The 18,669-nt window shown below is 45.6% G+C and overlaps 1 protein-coding gene across 3 annotated transcripts in view; it reads left to right on the top strand.

The window, feature by feature from the left end:
• rbm10 (RNA binding motif protein 10) overlaps nucleotides 1-18,669 on the top strand; it is a 151,823-nt gene that overhangs the window by 114,940 nt on the left and 18,214 nt on the right. For all 3 annotated transcript variants that reach the window (XR_006657375.1, XM_045207011.1, XM_045207010.1), the window contains exons 16-20: nucleotides 1,897-1,988; nucleotides 4,098-4,292; nucleotides 4,463-4,678; nucleotides 4,778-4,840; nucleotides 18,126-18,314. Coding sequence is in view for 2 of the 3 variants with exons in the window: in XM_045207011.1 (XP_045062946.1) it covers nucleotides 1,897-1,988; nucleotides 4,098-4,292; nucleotides 4,463-4,678; nucleotides 4,778-4,840; nucleotides 18,126-18,314 (755 nt within the window). In the remaining variant the exon portion in view is untranslated. The remainder of the gene's footprint in view (nucleotides 1-1,896; nucleotides 1,989-4,097; nucleotides 4,293-4,462; nucleotides 4,679-4,777; nucleotides 4,841-18,125; nucleotides 18,315-18,669) is intronic.

Raw genomic sequence — 18,669 nt, 5'->3', positions numbered from 1 at the left:
AGACCCTACACCCAAACGAGGGCACTACGTTCATCCACCTCTGGCCTGCTAGCCCCCCTACCTCTACGGAAGCACAGTTCCCGCTCAGCCCAGTCAAAGCTATTCGCTGCTCTGGCACCCCAATGGTGGAACAAGCTCCCTCACGACGCCAGGACAGCGGAGTCACTGACCACCTTCCGGAGACTCTTGAAACCCCACCTCTTTAAGGAATACCTAGAATAGTATAATAGTAATCCTTCTACCCCCCCTTTACTACCACTGTCTTTTGTCTAAACTAACACCTGACTTATTTCACCTGCTAGCACTGACTTGTTTAAAGAAATGTACTTATTGTGATCGAGATGTAGTTGTCCCTGATTGCACTGACTTTGCTCACAGCTGCTTGTTTGAAGAAGTGTACTTACTGTGATCAAGATGTGGTTGTCCCACTGGCTATCCTAAGTTGAATGCACCAAGTCACTCTGGATAAGAGCGTCTGCTAAATGACTTAAATGTAAAAAATTGGCAAACTTCAGACGGCCCTGTATATGTGCTTTCTTGAGCAGGGGGACCTTGCGGGCGCTACAGTATTTCAGTCCGGCGTAGTGTGTTACAAATTGTTTTCTTGGTGACTATTGTGTAACAGTGTTGCTTCCGTCCCTCTCCTTGCCCCTACCTGGGCTTGAACCAGGGACCCTCTGCACACATCGACAACAGTCACCCTCGAAGCACCGTTACCCGTCGCTCCACAAAAGCCGCGGCCCTTGCAGAGCAAGGGAAACAACTACTTCAAGGTCTCAGAGCGAGTGACGTCACCGATTGAAATGCTACTAGCGCGCACCGCTAACTAGCTAGCCATTTCACACCGGTTACATATGGTCCCAGCTGCCTTGAGATCATTGACAAGATCCTCCCGTGTAGTTCTGGGCTGATTCCTCACCGTTCTCATGATCATTGCAACACCACGAGGTGAGATCTTGCATGGAGCACCAGGCCGAGGGAGATTGACAGTTATTTTGTGTTTCTTCCATTTGCGAATAATCGCACCAACTGTTGTCACCTTCTCACCAAGCTGCTTGGCGATGGTCTTGTAGCCCATTCCAGCCTTGTGTAGGTCTACAATCTTGTCCCTGACATCCTTGGAGAGCTCTTTGGTCTTGGCCATGGTGGAGAGTTTGGAATCTGATCGATTGATTGCTTCTGTGGACAGGTGTCTTTTATACAGGTAACAAGCTGAGATTAGGAGTACTCCCTTTAAGAGTGTGCTCCTAATCTCAGCTCATTACCTGTATAAAAGACACCTGGGAGCCAGAAATCTTTCTGATTGAGAGGGGGTCAAATACTTATTTCCCTCATTAAAATGCAAATCAATTTATAACATTTTTGACATGCGTTTTTTTCTGGATTTTTGTTGTTGTTATTCTGTCTCTCACTGTTCAAATAAACCTACCATTAAAATTATAGACTGATCATTTCTTTGTCAGTGGGCAAACGTACAAAATCAGCAAGGGATCAAATACTTTTTTCCCTCACTGTATGTGAGGGAAACTCACAGGACTCTAACAGGTGTTCCAGATATGTGGAGGTGTTCCAGATATGTGGAGGTGGACTAGATATGTGGAGGTGTTCCAGATATGTGGAGGTGTTCCAGATGTGTGGAGGTGTTCCAGATTTGTGGAGGTGTTCCAGATATGTGGCGGTGGACCAGATATGTAGAGGTGTTCCAGATATGTGGAGGTGTTCCAGATATGTGGAGGTGTTCCAGATATGTGGAGGTGTTCCAGATATGTGTGTTAGAGAGTGTTTTGAGTTTGAGTTTATTGATTCTTGCTCACAGATAAAACTGAAGAAATTCAGAATTGACATTATAAAAAACACTCACTTAAAATACTGACATTCTGATTGGTGTGTGTGTAGCGGTCCCGGACGTGTCCACCTACCAGTATGAGGAGAGTTCTGGCTACTACTACGACCCTCTAACTGGACTCTACTACGACCCGAACTCACAGGTAGCTCATACTCTACTACGACCCTCTAACTGGACTCTACTACGACCCTCTATCAGGACTCTACTACGACCCTAACTCACAGGTAGCTCATACTCTACTACGACCCTCTATCAGGACTCTACTACGACCCTCTATCAGGACTCTACTACGACCCTCTATCAGGACTCTACTACGACCCTCTATCAGGACTCTACTACGACCCTCTAACAGGACTCTACTACGACCCTCTAACTGGACTCTACTACGACCCTCTAACTGGACTCTACTACGACCCTCTATGAGGACTCTACTACGACCCTCTAACTGGACTCTACTACGACCCTCTATCAGGACTCTACTACGACCCACTAACTGGACTCTACTATGACCCTCTAACTGGACTCTACTACGACCCTCTAACTGGACTCTACTACGACCCTAACTCACAGGTAGCTCATACTCTACTACGACCCTCTATCAGGACTCTACTATGACCCTCCAACTGGACTCTACTACGACCCTCTAACTGGACTCTACTACGACCCTCTAACAGGACTCTACTACGACCCTCTAACAGGACTCTACTACGACCCTCTAACTGGACTCTACTACGACCCTCTAACAGGACTCTACTACGACCCTCTAACTGGACTCTACTACGACCCTCTATCAGGACTCTACTACGACCCTCTATCAGGACTCTACTACGACCCTCTAACAGGACTTTACTACGACCCTCTAACTGGACTCTACTACGACCCTCTAACTGGACTCTACTACGACCCTCTATCAGGACTCTACTACGACCCTCTAACAGGACTCTACTACGACCCTCTATCAGGACTCTACTACGACCCTCTAACTGGACTCTACTACGACCCTCTAACAGGACTCTACTACGACCCTCTAACAGGACTGTACTACGACCCTCTAACTGGACTCTACTACGACCCTCTATCAGGACTCTACTACGACCCTCCAACTGGACTCTACTACGACCCTCTAACAGGACTCTACTACGATCCTAACTCACAGGTAGCTCATACTCTACTACGACCCTCTAACTGGACTCTACTACGACCCTCTAACTGGACTCTACTACGACCCTCTAACGGACTCTACTACGACCCTCTAACTGGACTCTACTACGACCCTCTAACTGGACTCTACTACGACCCTCTAACTGGACTCTACTACGACCCTCTATCAGGACTCTACTACGACCCTCTAACAGGACTCTACTACGACCCTCTAACAGGACTCTACTACGACCCTCTAACAGGACTCTACTACGACCCTCTATCAGGACTCTACTACGACCCTCTAACAGGACTTTACTACGACCCTCTAACTGGACTCTACTACGACCCTCTAACTGGACTCTACTACGACCCTCTATCAGGACTCTACTACGACCCTCTATCAGGACTCTACTACGACCCTCTAACTGGACTCTACTACGACCCACTATCAGGACTGTACTACGACCCTCTAACTGGACTCTACTACGACCCTCTAACAGGACTCTACTACGACCCTCTAACTGGACTCTACTACGACCCTCTAACTGGACTCTACTACGACCCTCTATCAGGACTCTACTACGACCCTCTAACTGGACTCTACTACGACCCTCTAACTGGTTTCTACTACGACCCTCTAACTGGACTCTACTACGACCCTCTATCAGGACTCTACTACGACCCTCTATCAGGACTCTACTACGACCCTCTATCAGGACTCTACTACGACCCTCTAACTGGACTCTACTACGACCCTCTAACTGGACTCTACTACGACCCTCTATCAGGACTCTACTACGACCCTCTATCAGGACTCTACTACGACCCTCTATCAGGACTCTACTACGGCCCTCTAACTGGACTCTACTACGACCCTCTAACTGGACTCTACTACGACCCTCTAACTGGACTCTACTACGACCCTCTAACTGGACTCTACTACGACCCTCTATCAGGACTCTACTACGACCCTCTATCAGGACTCTACTACGACCCTCTAACTGGACTCTACTACGACCCTCTAACTGGACTCTACTACGACCCTCTATCAGGACTCTACTACGACCCTCTATCAGGACTCTACTACGACCCTCTCCTCTCTCTCTAGTACTACTATAACGGGGTCACTCAGCAGTATATGTACTGGGACGGAGAGAAGCAGACATACGTTCCAGCTCCTGCCCAATCAACAGCAGAGGCTGCCGTTGCCCCAGGTGATAACCCTGCCCCCCCTGACCCTCCCACTGCTGCCCCTGGAGGCAAGGAGAAGAAGGACAAGCCCAAAAATAAGACCGCCCAACAGGTAACACACACACACACACACACACACACACACACACACACAACACACAACACACAACACACACACACACATGCAAGCATGAACCCACACACAAAACTAAGCTACATAGGTGTGCTAATGTGTGTGTGTGTGTGTGTGTTGTGTGTTGTGTGTGTTGTGTGTGTTCTCAGATAGCGAAGGACATGGAGCGTTGGGCTAAGAGTCTGAACAGACAGAAAGAGAACGTTCGCTCTCTCTCCTCCTCTTCCTCCTCTTCCTCCTCTACCACCCCTGTGACCTCTATGGCTCCTCCCCCTGGTTACGCCCGGGTGCCTGGACACGGTCGCCTTGACGACCGCCGAGAGTCCGCCAGCGCAGACGCCGGTTATGCTGTCCTGGAGAAGAAGGTATCACTCACACAGACACACTCATGACACACACACACAGACGCACACACACTGACGCACACACACACAGCCCTGACCCTTCTCCTCTTTGGCCTGTAGGGGGCGTTGTCTGAAAGACCTCAGATCATCCTGGACCAGCTCAGACACACAGACCACAGAGAGGTACACACCCCTTCCTTCTCCCTGCTCTTTCTAATCCTGTTTCTCCTCCCCCTTCCTTCCTCTGTCTCTGTCTCTGTCTCTGTCTCTGTCTCTGTCTCTGTCTCTGTCTCTGTCTCTCTCTCTCTCTCTCTCTCTCTCTCTCTGTCTCTCTCTCTCTCTCTCTCTCTCTCTCTCTCTCTCTCTCTCTCTCTCTCTCTCTCTGTCTCTCTCTCTCTCTCTCTCTCTCTCTCTCTCTCTCTCTCTCTCTCTCTCTCTCTCTCTCTCTCTCTCTCTCTCTCTCGCTCTCTCTGTCTCTCCTTCTCTCTCTCTCTCTGTCTGTCTCTCCTTCTCTCTCTCTCTCTCTCTCTCTCTGTCTCTCTCTCTCTCTCTCTGTCTCTCTCTCTTACTCTCTCTCTCTCTCTCTCTCTCTCTCTCTCTCTCTCTCTCTCTCTGTTCTCTCTCGGTTCTCTCTGTCTCTGTCTCTCTCTCTCTTTCTCTCTGTCTATGTCTCTCTCTCTCTCTCTCTCTCTCTCTGTCTCTCACCCTCTCTCTCTGTCTCTCACTCTCTCTCTGTCTCTCACTCTCTCTCTCTATGTCTGTCTCTCCTTCTCTCTCTCTCTCTCTCTCTCTCTCTCTCTCTCTCTCTCTCTCTCTCTCTCTCTCTCTCTCTCTCTCTCTCTCCTGTTCTCTCTCGGTTCTCTCTGTCTCTGTCTCTCTCTCTCTTTCTCTCTGTCTATGTCTCTCTCTCTCTCTCTCTTTCTCTCTCTCTCTCTCTCTCTCTCTCTCTCTCTCTCTCTCTCTCTCTCTGTCTCTCACTCTCTCTCTGTCTCTCACTCTCTCTCTCTCTCTCTCTCTCTCTGTCTCTCTCTGTTCTCTCTCTGTTCTCTCTGTCTCTGTCTCTCTGTCTCTCTCTCTCTTTCTCTCTGTCCATGTCTCTCTCTGTCTCTCTCTCTCACTCTCTCTCTCTCTCTGTCTCTGTCTATCTCTGTTCTCTCTGTCTCTGTCTCACTCTGTTCACTCTCTCTCTCTCTCTCTCGCTCTCACTCTCTCTCACTCTCTCTCTCTCTCACTCTCTCTCACTCTCTCTCTGTCTCTGTCTCTCTCTCTCTCAACCCCACCTCGCGAAAAAATATTTTATCGGTCGCCCTCTTGATGGTGCAATTCCTGCAATTCTACACATTTTGCCATGGGGCGTAGAGACCATGTTGCCGTTGCAATCAAAAAGGCCCAGTGCAGTCAAAAATGTTATTTTCTTGTGTTTTAGATATATTTCCACACTATGATGTTGTAATAATACAGTGAAATTGTGAAAATAATGATAATGTCCTTTTAGTGTAAGAGCTGTCTGAAAAGACTGCCTGAAATATCAGCCTGTTTTGGTGGGATGGAGTTTTGCCCTTCCATGGTGACAACACCATGCAGTAAATTAGTTAATAGACCAATAAGAAAGAGAGTTGCAAACCTCTCTGCCAATAACAGATAGTTTTCAGATTTCCCCTCCCCACTCAGACCACTCCCAGACAGTCCTAGCAAAATTCTTGCTTGAGAAATTGCTCTTTGCTAAGAAGCTATTTTTGTTTCTTTTTGACAATTTTAATTGAAAACAATCACATTAAGATGCTTAATTGTCACCCAGAAATTATTTGATATTGAGATAAAAACGTCTAAAGCAAGTTTTCTGCCATTCTACCAATTTTGCCATGGGGTGGAGAGAAATGTTTGCAGTTTTAAAGCTAATTTCCTTCACATGTTGTAATGCCTTATGATACTGTATCTGAGTGAGGACTAACAAATCAATGGGGCCCACTGGAGGTGCTCTGGATGCCCGGTCGGTATTCGGCCATGATTACTAGATTAGAGAATGATTTTTAAACGCTGATGCCGATACCAATTGTTGGGGGTCAAGGAGGCCGATGGCCGATATATTTTATGCCGATAATAAATATAATTAAATGTTAACATTTTGATGAGACATTTTTCGCATGAAGGCCTTCCCAGAATCTCTGATATCAGTGAGGAAGTTAGTGATGTTATTCCAACCTAACTATTTCCCCAATCATCTTGAGGGTAAAGCATTTCCTGTTTTGACAATTCTCAAGAAAACATCCGCTTTCAAAGAATTTCACAAAAGATTACTTAAAGCAAACAGTATGAGTCCAAATCAGCAAGTAATTTCACAGTTGGATGCAGTGAAAACAGGACAGACTACACATTGCTTCAACAGAGGCTTCAAAACATCGATATGTGTGACATTATACAATATTTTATGAAGGAAATACTACCTGCACATTTCTTAGCCAATGATCTCTTCCACATTCACAGTTTATGATCTCAAAACTGCAGTCAGTGCTAGAAAGCCATGAATAGCCAGGGTAAATACCTAATAGCTGAACCAAGTCATATTTCAGAAAGAGGCATCAAAGATGGCGTAGCAGTGCGGTTGTGTATTGTGTTGTGTCCTCGTGTAAATGTTTTATTCGTAAATATTTCTCTATCTCACTTTCCATCCTTTAACTAAATATACTTTCCTGCAACCCGCCTCACCCAATGTGGAACGGATTCTATTATTTCTTTCTTTTTATCAAGAACCTACGGCTGAAACTAGCCAGCTAGCCAGCTAACTAGCGACTTGCTATTAGCCACCGTTAGCAGTCTTCACCACTGTCCATGGCCTGCACTACCTACCAGCCAGCTCTAGCCTGGACAATTATCGGCCAGTCTGCACATCGCGCTATCGACCCAGAACATATCGGATTTTCTGCCGGAATCACTGAATCACTGGACCTTAACACCGGATCATCGTAACTAGCTAGCTGCAACCGAATGGCTGTTGTTGGCTAATCACCACTTCCCGATGTACCAGTTAGCCTTGAGCTAGCCTCGAGCCCATCTCCCGGCTATCTACCTCTCTGTCAACCGGACGGGACCTCCTAGTGTTGACATGGAGCCCCGCCAATCCATCACGACTGGTCTGCCGAGGTAATCGTCTAATGTGGTTTCAACAGGCTTCCCGTTGCGACGACCACGAAGATCCATCTGCTAGCCCCGGCCCGCTAGCACGTGCCTCCTGCTCGCCTGTGCTTTACCAGCCTACGATCTGCTCCCGGACTCACATATTGCTGTTCACTGGACCTTATGATCACTCAGCTACACAGCTGATGCCTGCTGGGTTGTTCCTTTACACGGTACCCCATCCTGTTTATCTGTTTAGCCTCAGCCCAAACTTTCATCGCCATTACCAGTTGTTGTCTTAGCCCTCTCGAATAACACCTGTGATTGCGTTATGCCTCTCTCCCATGTCAATATGCCTAGCCTATTGCTGTTCCAGTTAGTTCTTATTACACTATTTCACTGTAGAGCCCCAAGTTCAGCTCAACCAGCCTCAGAGAGCTCCTTTGTCCCACCCCACATACACACGGAGACCGGCTCAGTCGGTACCTCCAGTGATGCTATCTCTTTCATAGTTACCCAATGCTTAGGTGTACCTCCACTGTAATATCCTTCCATATCCTTGTCTGTACATAATGCCCTGAATCTATTCTACAACGCCCGGAAATCTGCCCCTTTTATTCTCTGTACCCAACGCACTAGAAGACCAGTTCTTAAAGCCTTTAGCCGTATCCTTATTCTATTCCTCCTCTGTTCCTCTGGTGATGTAGAGGTTAACCCAGTCCCTGTAGCCCCCAGTATCACTCCTACCCCCCAGGCGCTATCATTTGTTGACTTCTGTAACCGTAAAAACCTTGGTTTCTTGCATGTTAACATCAGAAGCCTCCTCCCTAAGTTTGAGTTATTCACTGCGTTAGCACACTCTGCCAACCCTGATGTTCTAGCAGTGTCTGAATCTTGACTTAGGAAGGCCACCAAAAATTCAGAAATGTCCATTCCGAACTACAACATTTTCCATCTAGATAGAACTGCCAAGGGGGCGGAGTTGCAATCTACTGTAGAGATAGCCTGCAGAGCTCTATCATACTATCCAGGTCTGTGCCCAAACAGTTTGAGCTTCTACTTCTAAAAATCCACCTTTCCAGAAATAAGTCTCTCACTGTTGCCGCTTGCTACAGACCCCCCTCAGCCCCCAGCTGTGCCCTGGACACCATATGTGAATTGATTGCCCCCCATCTATCCTCAGAGTTCGTACTGCTTGGTGACCTAAACTGGGATATGCTTAACACCCCGGCCGTCCTACAATCTAAACTAGATGCCCTCAATCTCACACAAATTATCAAGGAACCTACCAGGTACAACCCTAAATCCGTAAACATGGGCACCCTCATAGATATCATCCTGACTAATTTACCCTCTAAATACACCTCCGCTGTCTTCAACCAGGATCTCAGCGATCACTGCCTCATTGCCTGCGTCCATAATGGGTCCTCAGTCAAACGACCACCCCTCATCACTGTCAAACGCTCCCTAAAACACTTCAGCGAGCAGGCCTTCCTAATTGACCTGGCCCGGGTCTCCTGGATGGATATTGACCTCATTCCGTCAGTAGAGGATGCCTGGATGTTCTTCAAAAGTGCTTTCCTCTCAATCTTAAATAAGCATGCCCCATTCAAAAAATTCAGAACTAAGAACAGATATAGCCCCTGGTTCACCCCAGACTTGACGGCCCTTGACCAGCACAAAAACATCCTGTGGCGTACTGCATTAGCATCGAACAGCCCCCGCGATATGCAACTTTTCAGGGAAGTCAGGAACCAATATACACAATCAGTTAGGAAAGCAAAGGCTAGCTTTTTCAAACAGAAATTTGCATCCTGTAGCACTAACTCCAAAAAGTTTTGGGACACTGTAAAGTCCATGGAGAATAAGAGCACCTCCTCCCAGCTACCCACTGCACTGAGGCTAGGAATCACTGTCACCACCGATAAATCTACAATAATCGAGAATTTCAACAAGCATTTTGCTACGGCTGGCCATGCTTTCCACCTGGCTACCCCTACCCCGGCCACCAGCTCTGCACCCTCCGCTGCAACTTGCCCATGCCCCCCCCGCTTCTCCTTCACACAAATTAAGACAGCTGATGTTCTGAAAGAGCTGCAAAATCTGGACCCCTACAAATCAGCTGGGCTAGACAATCTGGACCCTTTCTTTCTAAAATTAGCCACCGAAATTGTCGCAACCCCTATTACTAGCCTGTTCAACCTCTCTTTCGTAACGTCTGAGATCCCCAGAGATTGGAAAGCTGCCGCGGTCATCCCCCTCTTCAAAGGGGGTGACACTCTAGATCCAAACTGTTACAGACCTATATCCATCCTGCCCTGCCTTTCGAATGTATTTGAAAGCCAAGTTAACAAACAGATCACCGACCATTTCGAATCCCACCGTACCTTCTCCGCTATGCAATCTGGTTTCCGAGCTGGTCATGGGTGCACCTCAGCCACGCTCAAGGTCCTAAACGATATAATAACCGCGATTGATAAAAGACAGTACTGTGCAACTGTCTTCATCGACCTGGCCAAGGCTTTTGACTCTGTCAATCACCGCATTCTTATTGGTAGACTAAATAGCCTTGGTTTCTCAAATGACTGCCTCGCCTGGTTCACCAACTACTTCTCAGATAGAGTTCAAATCGGAGGGCCTGTTGTCTGGATGTCTGGCAGTCTCTATGGGGGTGCCACAGGGTTCAATTCTTGGGCCGACTCTATTCTCTGTGTATATCAATGATGTCGCTCTTGCTGCTGGTGACTCTCAGATCCACCTCTATGCAGACGACACCATTTTGTATACATCTGGCCCTTCATTGGACACTGTGTTAACAAACCTCCAAACGAGCTTCAATGCCATACAACACTCCTTCAGTAGCCTCCAACTGCTCTTAAACGCTAGTAAAACTAAATGCATGCTCTTCAATCGAACGCTGCTTGCACCTGCCCGCCCAACTAGAATCGCTACTCTCGGCGGGTCTGACTTAGAATATGTGGACAACTACAAATACCTAGGTGTCTGGTTAGACTGTAAACTCTCCTTCCAGACTCACATTAAGCATCTCCAATCCAAAGTTAAATCTAGAATCGGCTTCCTGTTTCGCAACAAAGCCTCCTTCACTCATGCTGCCAAACCTGCCCTCGTAAAACTGACTATCCTACCGATCCTTGACTTCGGCGATGTCATTTACAAAATAGCTTCCAACACTCTACTCAGAAAATTGGATGTAGTCTATCACAGTGCCCTCCGTTTTGTCACCAAAGCCCCATATACTACCCACCATTGTGACCTGTACGCTCTCGTTGGCTGGCCCTCACTACATATTCGTCGCCAAACCCACTGGCTCCAGGTCATCTATAAATCACTTCTAGGCAAATCCCTGCCTTATCTTAGCTCATTGGTCACCATAGCAACACCCACCCGTAGTCTGCGCTCCAGCAGGTATATCTCACTGGTCATCCCCAAAGCCAACACCTCCTTTGGCCGCCATTCCTTCCAGTTCTCTGCTGCAAATGACTGGAACGAACTGCAAAAATCTCTGAAGCTGGAGACTCTTATCTCCCTCACTAACTTTAAGCATCAGTTGTCAGAGCAGCTTACCGATCACTGCACCTGTACACAGCCCATCTGTAATTAGCCCACCCAACTACCTCATCCCTATATATGTTATTTATTTTGCTCATTTGCAGCCCAGTATCTCTATTTGCACATCATCTTCTGCACATCTATCACTCCAGTGTTAATACTAAATTGTAATTATTTTGCACTATGGCCTATTTATTGCCTTACCTCCATAACTTACTACATTTGCACACACTGTATATATATTTTCTATTGTGTTATTGACTGTACGTTGTGTTTACCCAATATGTAACTCTGTGTTGTTGTTTTTAATCGCACTGCTTTGCTTTATCTTGGCCAGGTCGCAGTTGTAAATGAGAACTTGTTCTCAACTGGCTTACCTGGTTAAATAAAGGTGAAATAAAAAAATCTCACCTCCATCCCTGACCAGACCTCCATGCTCTCACCTCCATCCCTGACCAGACCTCCATGCTCTCACCTCCATCCCTGACCAGACCTCCATGCTCTCACCTCCATCCCTGCCCAGACCCTCATGCTCTCACCTCCATCCCTACCCAGACCTCCATGCTCTCACCTCCATCCCTGACCAGACCTCCATGCTCTCACCTCCATCCCTGACCAGACCCTCATGCTCTCACCTCCATCCCTACCCAGACCCTCATGCTCTCACCTCCATCCCTGACCAGACCTCCATGCTCTCACCTCCATCCCTGCCCAGACCCTCATGCTCTCACCTCCATCCCTACCCAGACCTCCATGCTCTCACCTCCATCCCTGACCAGACCTCCATGCTCTCACCTCCATCCCTGCCCAGACCCTCATGCTCTCACCTCCATCCCTGACCAGACCTCCATGCTCTCACCTCCATCCCTGCCCAGACCCTCATGCTCTCACCTCCATCCCTACCCAGACCTCCATGCTCTCACCTCCATCCCTGACCAGACCTCCATGCTCTCACCTCCATCCCTGACCAGACCCTCATGCTCTCACCTCCATCCCTACTGCCTGCATTATTGTTTGCCACATTCGGCCTTAAATTGTACCAATTCGTTTTTCTTGGTTGCCCATGCTATTTCAATATTTCAATAATAAATCATTAGATTGTTCAATTGTGTTAATGATGGCAGATTGATTGATTTCCACATTTTTAGTATACGTTTTTTCAAGATGAGTGATGAGAAGAGAATCGTCCACCCCATTGGGTATCTCACTACACCCCCATATGCCATGTCTTGAAATATGCAGACAGACGGATTAAAAGGAAGTTTACATTCTAATACTTCTGACAGCCAACTTTCTAGCTCCGTCCATAACTTTTGGGCTTCATAACATTCCCAGAAAGCATGGATTATTGAGTCATTATTAGTTTTACACTTCAGACACGACTCTGCCGTTTCCTCCATCTTCCAATAGTTTATATTATTTTGTAAGAGATAGTCAGTTGGATCGGCTCTCTGTTCTCTGCCAGTGTTGTATATCTTCCCTATCATATGAACATCATTTTCTGACTCAAATAAGATTCTCTCAAGTTTGATCTGATGTCCAAAATATTTCAAATCTATATTTCGTGATATGTAAACTTCTAATTCCAAAGACAACCAAAACTCTTCATCTCCAAAGGAAGAAACTAAAGAGGATTATAAAATGAGTGGTTCAATGACCGAATAATTGACGGGTTTCTTATTATATAATATAATTATTATTGTAGTTAATTATCTTTTGAAATCACATCTAAAGGAACAATTTGTGTTAATGTCCTCATGAGAGCCAGTTTCATCATATTGCTTGATGGTGTTTGCAACTGCACTTGAAGAAACTTTCAAAGTTCTTGAAATGTTCTGTATTGACTGACCTTCATGTCTTAAAGTAATGATGGACTGTCGTTTCTCTTTGCTTATTTGAGCTGTTCTTGCCATAATATGGACTTGGTCTTTTACCAAATAGGGCTATCTTCTGTATACCACCCCTACCTTGTCACAACACAACTGATTGGCTCAAATGCATTAAGAAGGAAAGAAATTCCACAAATTAACTTTTAACAAGGCACACCTGTTAATTGAAATGCATTCCAGGTGACTACCTCATGAAGCTGGTTGAGAGAATGCCAAGAGTGTGCAAAGCTGTCATCAAGGGTGGCTATTTGAAGAATCTCAAACATAAAATATATTTTGATTTGTTTAACACTTTTTTGGTTACTACATGATTCCATATGTGTTATTTCATAGTTTCGATGTCTTCACTATTATTCTACAATGTAAAAAATAAAGAACAATCCTTGAATGAGTAGGTGTGTCCAAACTTTTGACTGGTACTGTATCTGTGGTGGTGAACATTCCAGAATGTTCTTTAGCTCTAGCGGGTCATTTCTGTAGAAGTCCATCTCGTGTTTTCCCCGATGCCAAATGAGGAGCTTCATCCACACATTGTGGAGAGTAGCCTCTTCTTAGAAACCTATTGCGCATCACCGCTGCTTTTCCTAGATAGTCCTCTGTGGAGTGGCATTTACGGCGCAGTCTGAAAAACTGGCTTCTTGGAAGTCCTCTTTTTAACGGCTCAGGGTGGAAGCTGTCCCCCTTGTAATATAGTATTTCTGTCCGTTTCTTTTCTGTACAGAGTCGTAAACAGGGTTCCATTTGATTTCTCAATCCACATATCGAGGTAATGAACACATTTAGTGTCACATTCAATAGTGAATTTGAGATTGGGGTCAATGTCATTGAGTAAAGCTATAAGGGCGGCAGGTAGCTTAGTGGGTAAGAGCGTTGTACCAGTAACCGAAAGGTCGCTGGTTCTAATCCCCGAGCCGACTAGGTGAAAAATCTGTCGATGTGCCCTTAAGCAAGGCACTTAACCCTAATTGCTCCTGTAAGTCGCTCTGGATAAGAGCGTCTGTTAAATGACTAATACAATACAATACATAAAGCCATACAGTCTGACAGCTCTTCTCCCGTTCCTCCCCATATGGAAAAAATGTTGTCAATATATCGACTTCAGGACTTTATTCAAAAATGGATTTTCGTTTTCATTGTTAACAAAACGTTCTTCAAAAAGACCCACGTAAAGGTTAGCGTAGCTCGGAGACCCACGTAAAGGTTAGCGTAGCTCGGAGACCCACGTAAAGGTTAGCGTAGCTCGGAGACCCACGTAAAGGTTAGCGTAGCTCGGAGCCCATCAATGTTCCATTCGTTTGGAGGTAGCATTCATCATCAAACCTGAAATAGTTAGACGTCAAAACATATTCAGCTCTAGAAGACAGTTAGTTGGTGGGTATTTGTTAGTATCTCGGTCTCTCAAATAGTGAGCTAAGGCTGCCACCCCCACCCTCCCCGTATGGGGAATGCAGGTATATAGACTCTCAACATCTAGTGTGACCAAAATACAGTCTTCTGTTAATCCCGTTATTGGTGAGATCTTGTTTATGAAGTCTATAGTCTTTCACATATGATGGCAATTCTTGCACATGAGATTTAATAAAAGAGTCTACAAAGTTCGACAATGTCTCTAGCATCGAGCCTATTCCTGCAACCACTGGTCTGCCTGGATAAATGCAACCACTGGTCTGCCTGGATAAATGCAACCACTGGTCTGCCTGGATAAATGCAACCACTAGGTCTGCCTGGATAAATGCAACCACTGGTCTGCCTGGATAAATGCAACCACTGGTCTGCCTGGATAAATGTAACCACTGGTCTGCCTGGATAAATGCAACCACTGGTCTGCCTGGATAAATGTAACCACTGGTCTGCCTGGATAAATGCAACCACTGGTCTGCCTGGATAAATGCAACCACTGGTCTGCCTGGATAAATGTAACCACTGGTCTGCCTGGATAAATGCAACCACTGGTCTGCCTGGATAAATGTAACCACTGGTCTGCCTGGATAAATGTAACCACTGGTCTGCCTGGATAAATGTAACCACTGGTCTGCCTGGATAAATGCAACCACTGGTCTGCCTGGATAAATGTAACCATTGGTCTGCCTGGATAAATGTAACCATTGGTCTGCCTGGATAAATGTAACCACTGGTCTGCCTGGATAAATGTAACCACTGGTCTGCCTGGATAAATGCAACCACTGGTCTGCCTGGATAAATGTAACCACTGGTCTGCCTGGATAAATGCAACCACTGGTCTGCCTGGATAAATGTAACCACTGGTCTGCCTGGATAAATGCAACCACTGGTCTGCCTGGATAAATGTAACCACTGGTCTGCCTGGATAAATGTAACCACTGGTCTGCCTGGATAAATGCAACCACTGGTCTGCCTGGATAAATGTAACCACTGGTCTGCCTGGATAAATGTAACCATTGGTCTGCCTGGATAAATGTAACCACTGGTCTGCCTGGATAAATGTAACCATTGGTCTGCCTGGATAAATGTAACCATTGGTCTGCCTGGATAAATGCAACCACTGGTCTGCCTGGATAAATGCAACCACTGGTCTGCCTGGATAAATGCAACCACTGGTCAGCCTGGATAAATGCAACCACTGGTCTGCCTGGATAAATGCAACCACTGGTCTGCCTGGATAAATGTAACCACTGGTCAGCCTGGATAAATGCAACCACTGGTCTGCCTGGATAAATGTAACCACTGGTCTGCCTGGATAAATGCAACCACTGGTCTACCTGGATAAATGCAACCACTGGTCTGCCTGGATAAATGTAACCACTGGTCTGCCTGGATAAATGCAACCACTGGTCTGCCTGGATAAATGCCTTGTTGTGTTTTAGGTTTGTGTCATTTCTGCAAAATGTACAGGGTGGTTTGTTTTTCTCGTACATTCTGACATGGCTTCTTGTTTGTATTGATCGAGGAGTTGTTAACCATAGGACAGAATTTGCTTTTGGTCTTAAAATGGGTACCAGTTCTTTGTTGGGTTTCTAGGCCAGAAACAGTGTTTTGAGAAAACACGTGCTTAAATGTAATATTGCGAAAGAATTTAAACAGATCTACTTTCTTTTGAAATCACATCCGAAGTAACAATTTGTGTTAATTTGTGTTAATGTCCACTTTTGAGAGTCAGGAATTACAGAGTGTTTTGTGACAGCAAAGAGGTTATGCCAAATGTGCCAGGAACGGCCCACAACTGGTGGGGTTTTGAGCATGTGATAGAGCCTGTGAACTTAGTCACATTGGACAGCTATAACCATAGATGTGCAGCATATAGTTAGTAGTAGTAATTGCATTACATTAAATCTTAAAATCATGGATTCTTTAAGGCAGTGTCAAAGAGAATGAAAGGATACTCTACTTCCACTTCAGAAATACCTGGTATTACAGTATCACTTCAGAAATACCTGTTATTACAGTATCACTTCAGAAATACCTGGTATTACAGTATCACTTCAGAAATACCTGGTATTACAGTATCACTTCAGAAATACCTGGTATTACAGTATCACTTCAGAAATACCTGGCATTACAGTATCACTTCAGAAATACCTGGTATTACAGTATCACTTCAGAAATACCTGGTATTACAGTATCACTTCAGAAATACCTGGCATTACAGTATCACTTCAGAAATACCTGGTATTACAGTATCACTTCAGAAATACCTGGTATTACAGTATCACTTCAGAAATACCTGGTATTACAGTATCACTTCAGAAATACCTGGTATTACAGTATCACTTCAGAAATACCTGGTATTACAGTATCACTTCAGAAATACCTGGTATTACAGTATCTGGCAGTGCATGGATTTTCATCTATGCCCCATTTTAGAAAACAGTCAGACTGTGGTAGTGGTGTTTATGAGTGCCTATTCTGTAAAGAAGTCTTATTACATTTTACATTTAAGTCATTTAGCCGACGCTGTTATCCAGAGCGACTTACAGTTAGTGAGTGCATACATTTTTCATATTAGAGGGCAATGTGAACACGCTTTGTCACAATGGCATCCGAGGGTATGTTTTATATCAGTTAACAGAGAGACAATTACTAGGTAATACATTTTACACTCTACAAAAAAGGGCCTTTGCTGATCAATATGTTTCCGTGTACAGTCTATTACAGTGTATTGTATTGGGGGGGCTATGGGGGGGTACAGTCTATTACAGTGTATTGTATTGGGGGGCTATGGAGGGCTACAGTCTATTACAGTGTATTGTATTGGGGGGGCTATGGAGGGGTACAGTCTATTACAGTGTATTGTATTGGGGGGCTATGGAGGGCTACAGTCTATTACAGTGTATTGTATTGGGGGGGCTATGGGGGGGTACAGTCTATTACAGTGTATTGTATTGGGGGGCTATGGAGGGGTACAGTCTATTACAGTGTATTGTATTGGGGGGGCTATGGGGGGGTACAGTCTATTACAGTGTATTGTATTGGGGGGCTATGGAGGGCTACAGTCTATTACAGTGTATTGTATTGGGGGGCTATGGGGGGTACAGTCTATTACAGTGTATTGTATTGGGGGCTATGGAGGGGTACAGTCTATTACAGTGTATTGTATTGGGGGGGCTATGGAGGGGTACAGTCTATTACAGTGTATTGTATTGGGGGGCTATGGAGGGGTACAGTCTATTACAGTGTATTGTATTGGGGGGCTATGGGGACACAGTTCCTCTTCAGAACCATATTTGGTTATTTGAGACCCTACTGAGTATTTCCCACCCACTAGAGACAGGTTGAACATGGGATACATACTTCTCTGTACTTGCTCTCTCCCTCTGTTTCTTGTTCCTCCTCTACCTCCCATGCTTTTCTCTCTCTCTCCCCCTCGTGTTCTTTCTCTGCCATCTCTCTTCACTTCACCGTTTTTTCTCTCTCCGTAGCGCTCGCCCCCTCAGGTGCACGGTTTGGTTCCGGCCTACAGTGGAGAGACGGACAGCGAGGGAGAGGAGGGAGGAGAGAGGGAGGAGAGGCTCTCAGACTGGGCTAAGCTAGCCTGTCTACTGTGTCGGAGACAGTTCCCCAGCAAGGAGGCTCTCATACGACACCAACAGCTCTCCGAGCTACACAAGGTGCTTATAACATGCCTATGTAGTGACATAACACACCTATGAAGTGACATAACACACCTATGAAGTGACATAAAACACCTATGAAGTGACATAACACACCTATGAAGTGACATAACACACCTATGTAGTGACATAACACACCTATGAAGTGACATAACACACCTATGAAGTGACATAACACACCTATGAAGTGACATAACACACCTATGAAGTGACATAACACACCTATGAAGTGACATAACACACCTATGTAGTGACATAACACACCTATGAAGTGACATAACACACCTATGAAGTGACATAACACACCTATGAAGTGACATAACACACCTATGAAGTGACATAACACACCTAT

The sequence above is a fragment of the Coregonus clupeaformis genome, chromosome 24, assembly GCF_020615455.1.
Source record: "Coregonus clupeaformis isolate EN_2021a chromosome 24, ASM2061545v1, whole genome shotgun sequence".
NCBI classification, from domain to species: domain Eukaryota; kingdom Metazoa; phylum Chordata; class Actinopteri; order Salmoniformes; family Salmonidae; genus Coregonus; species Coregonus clupeaformis.
This window is presented reverse-complemented; position numbering and strand designations above follow the sequence as displayed.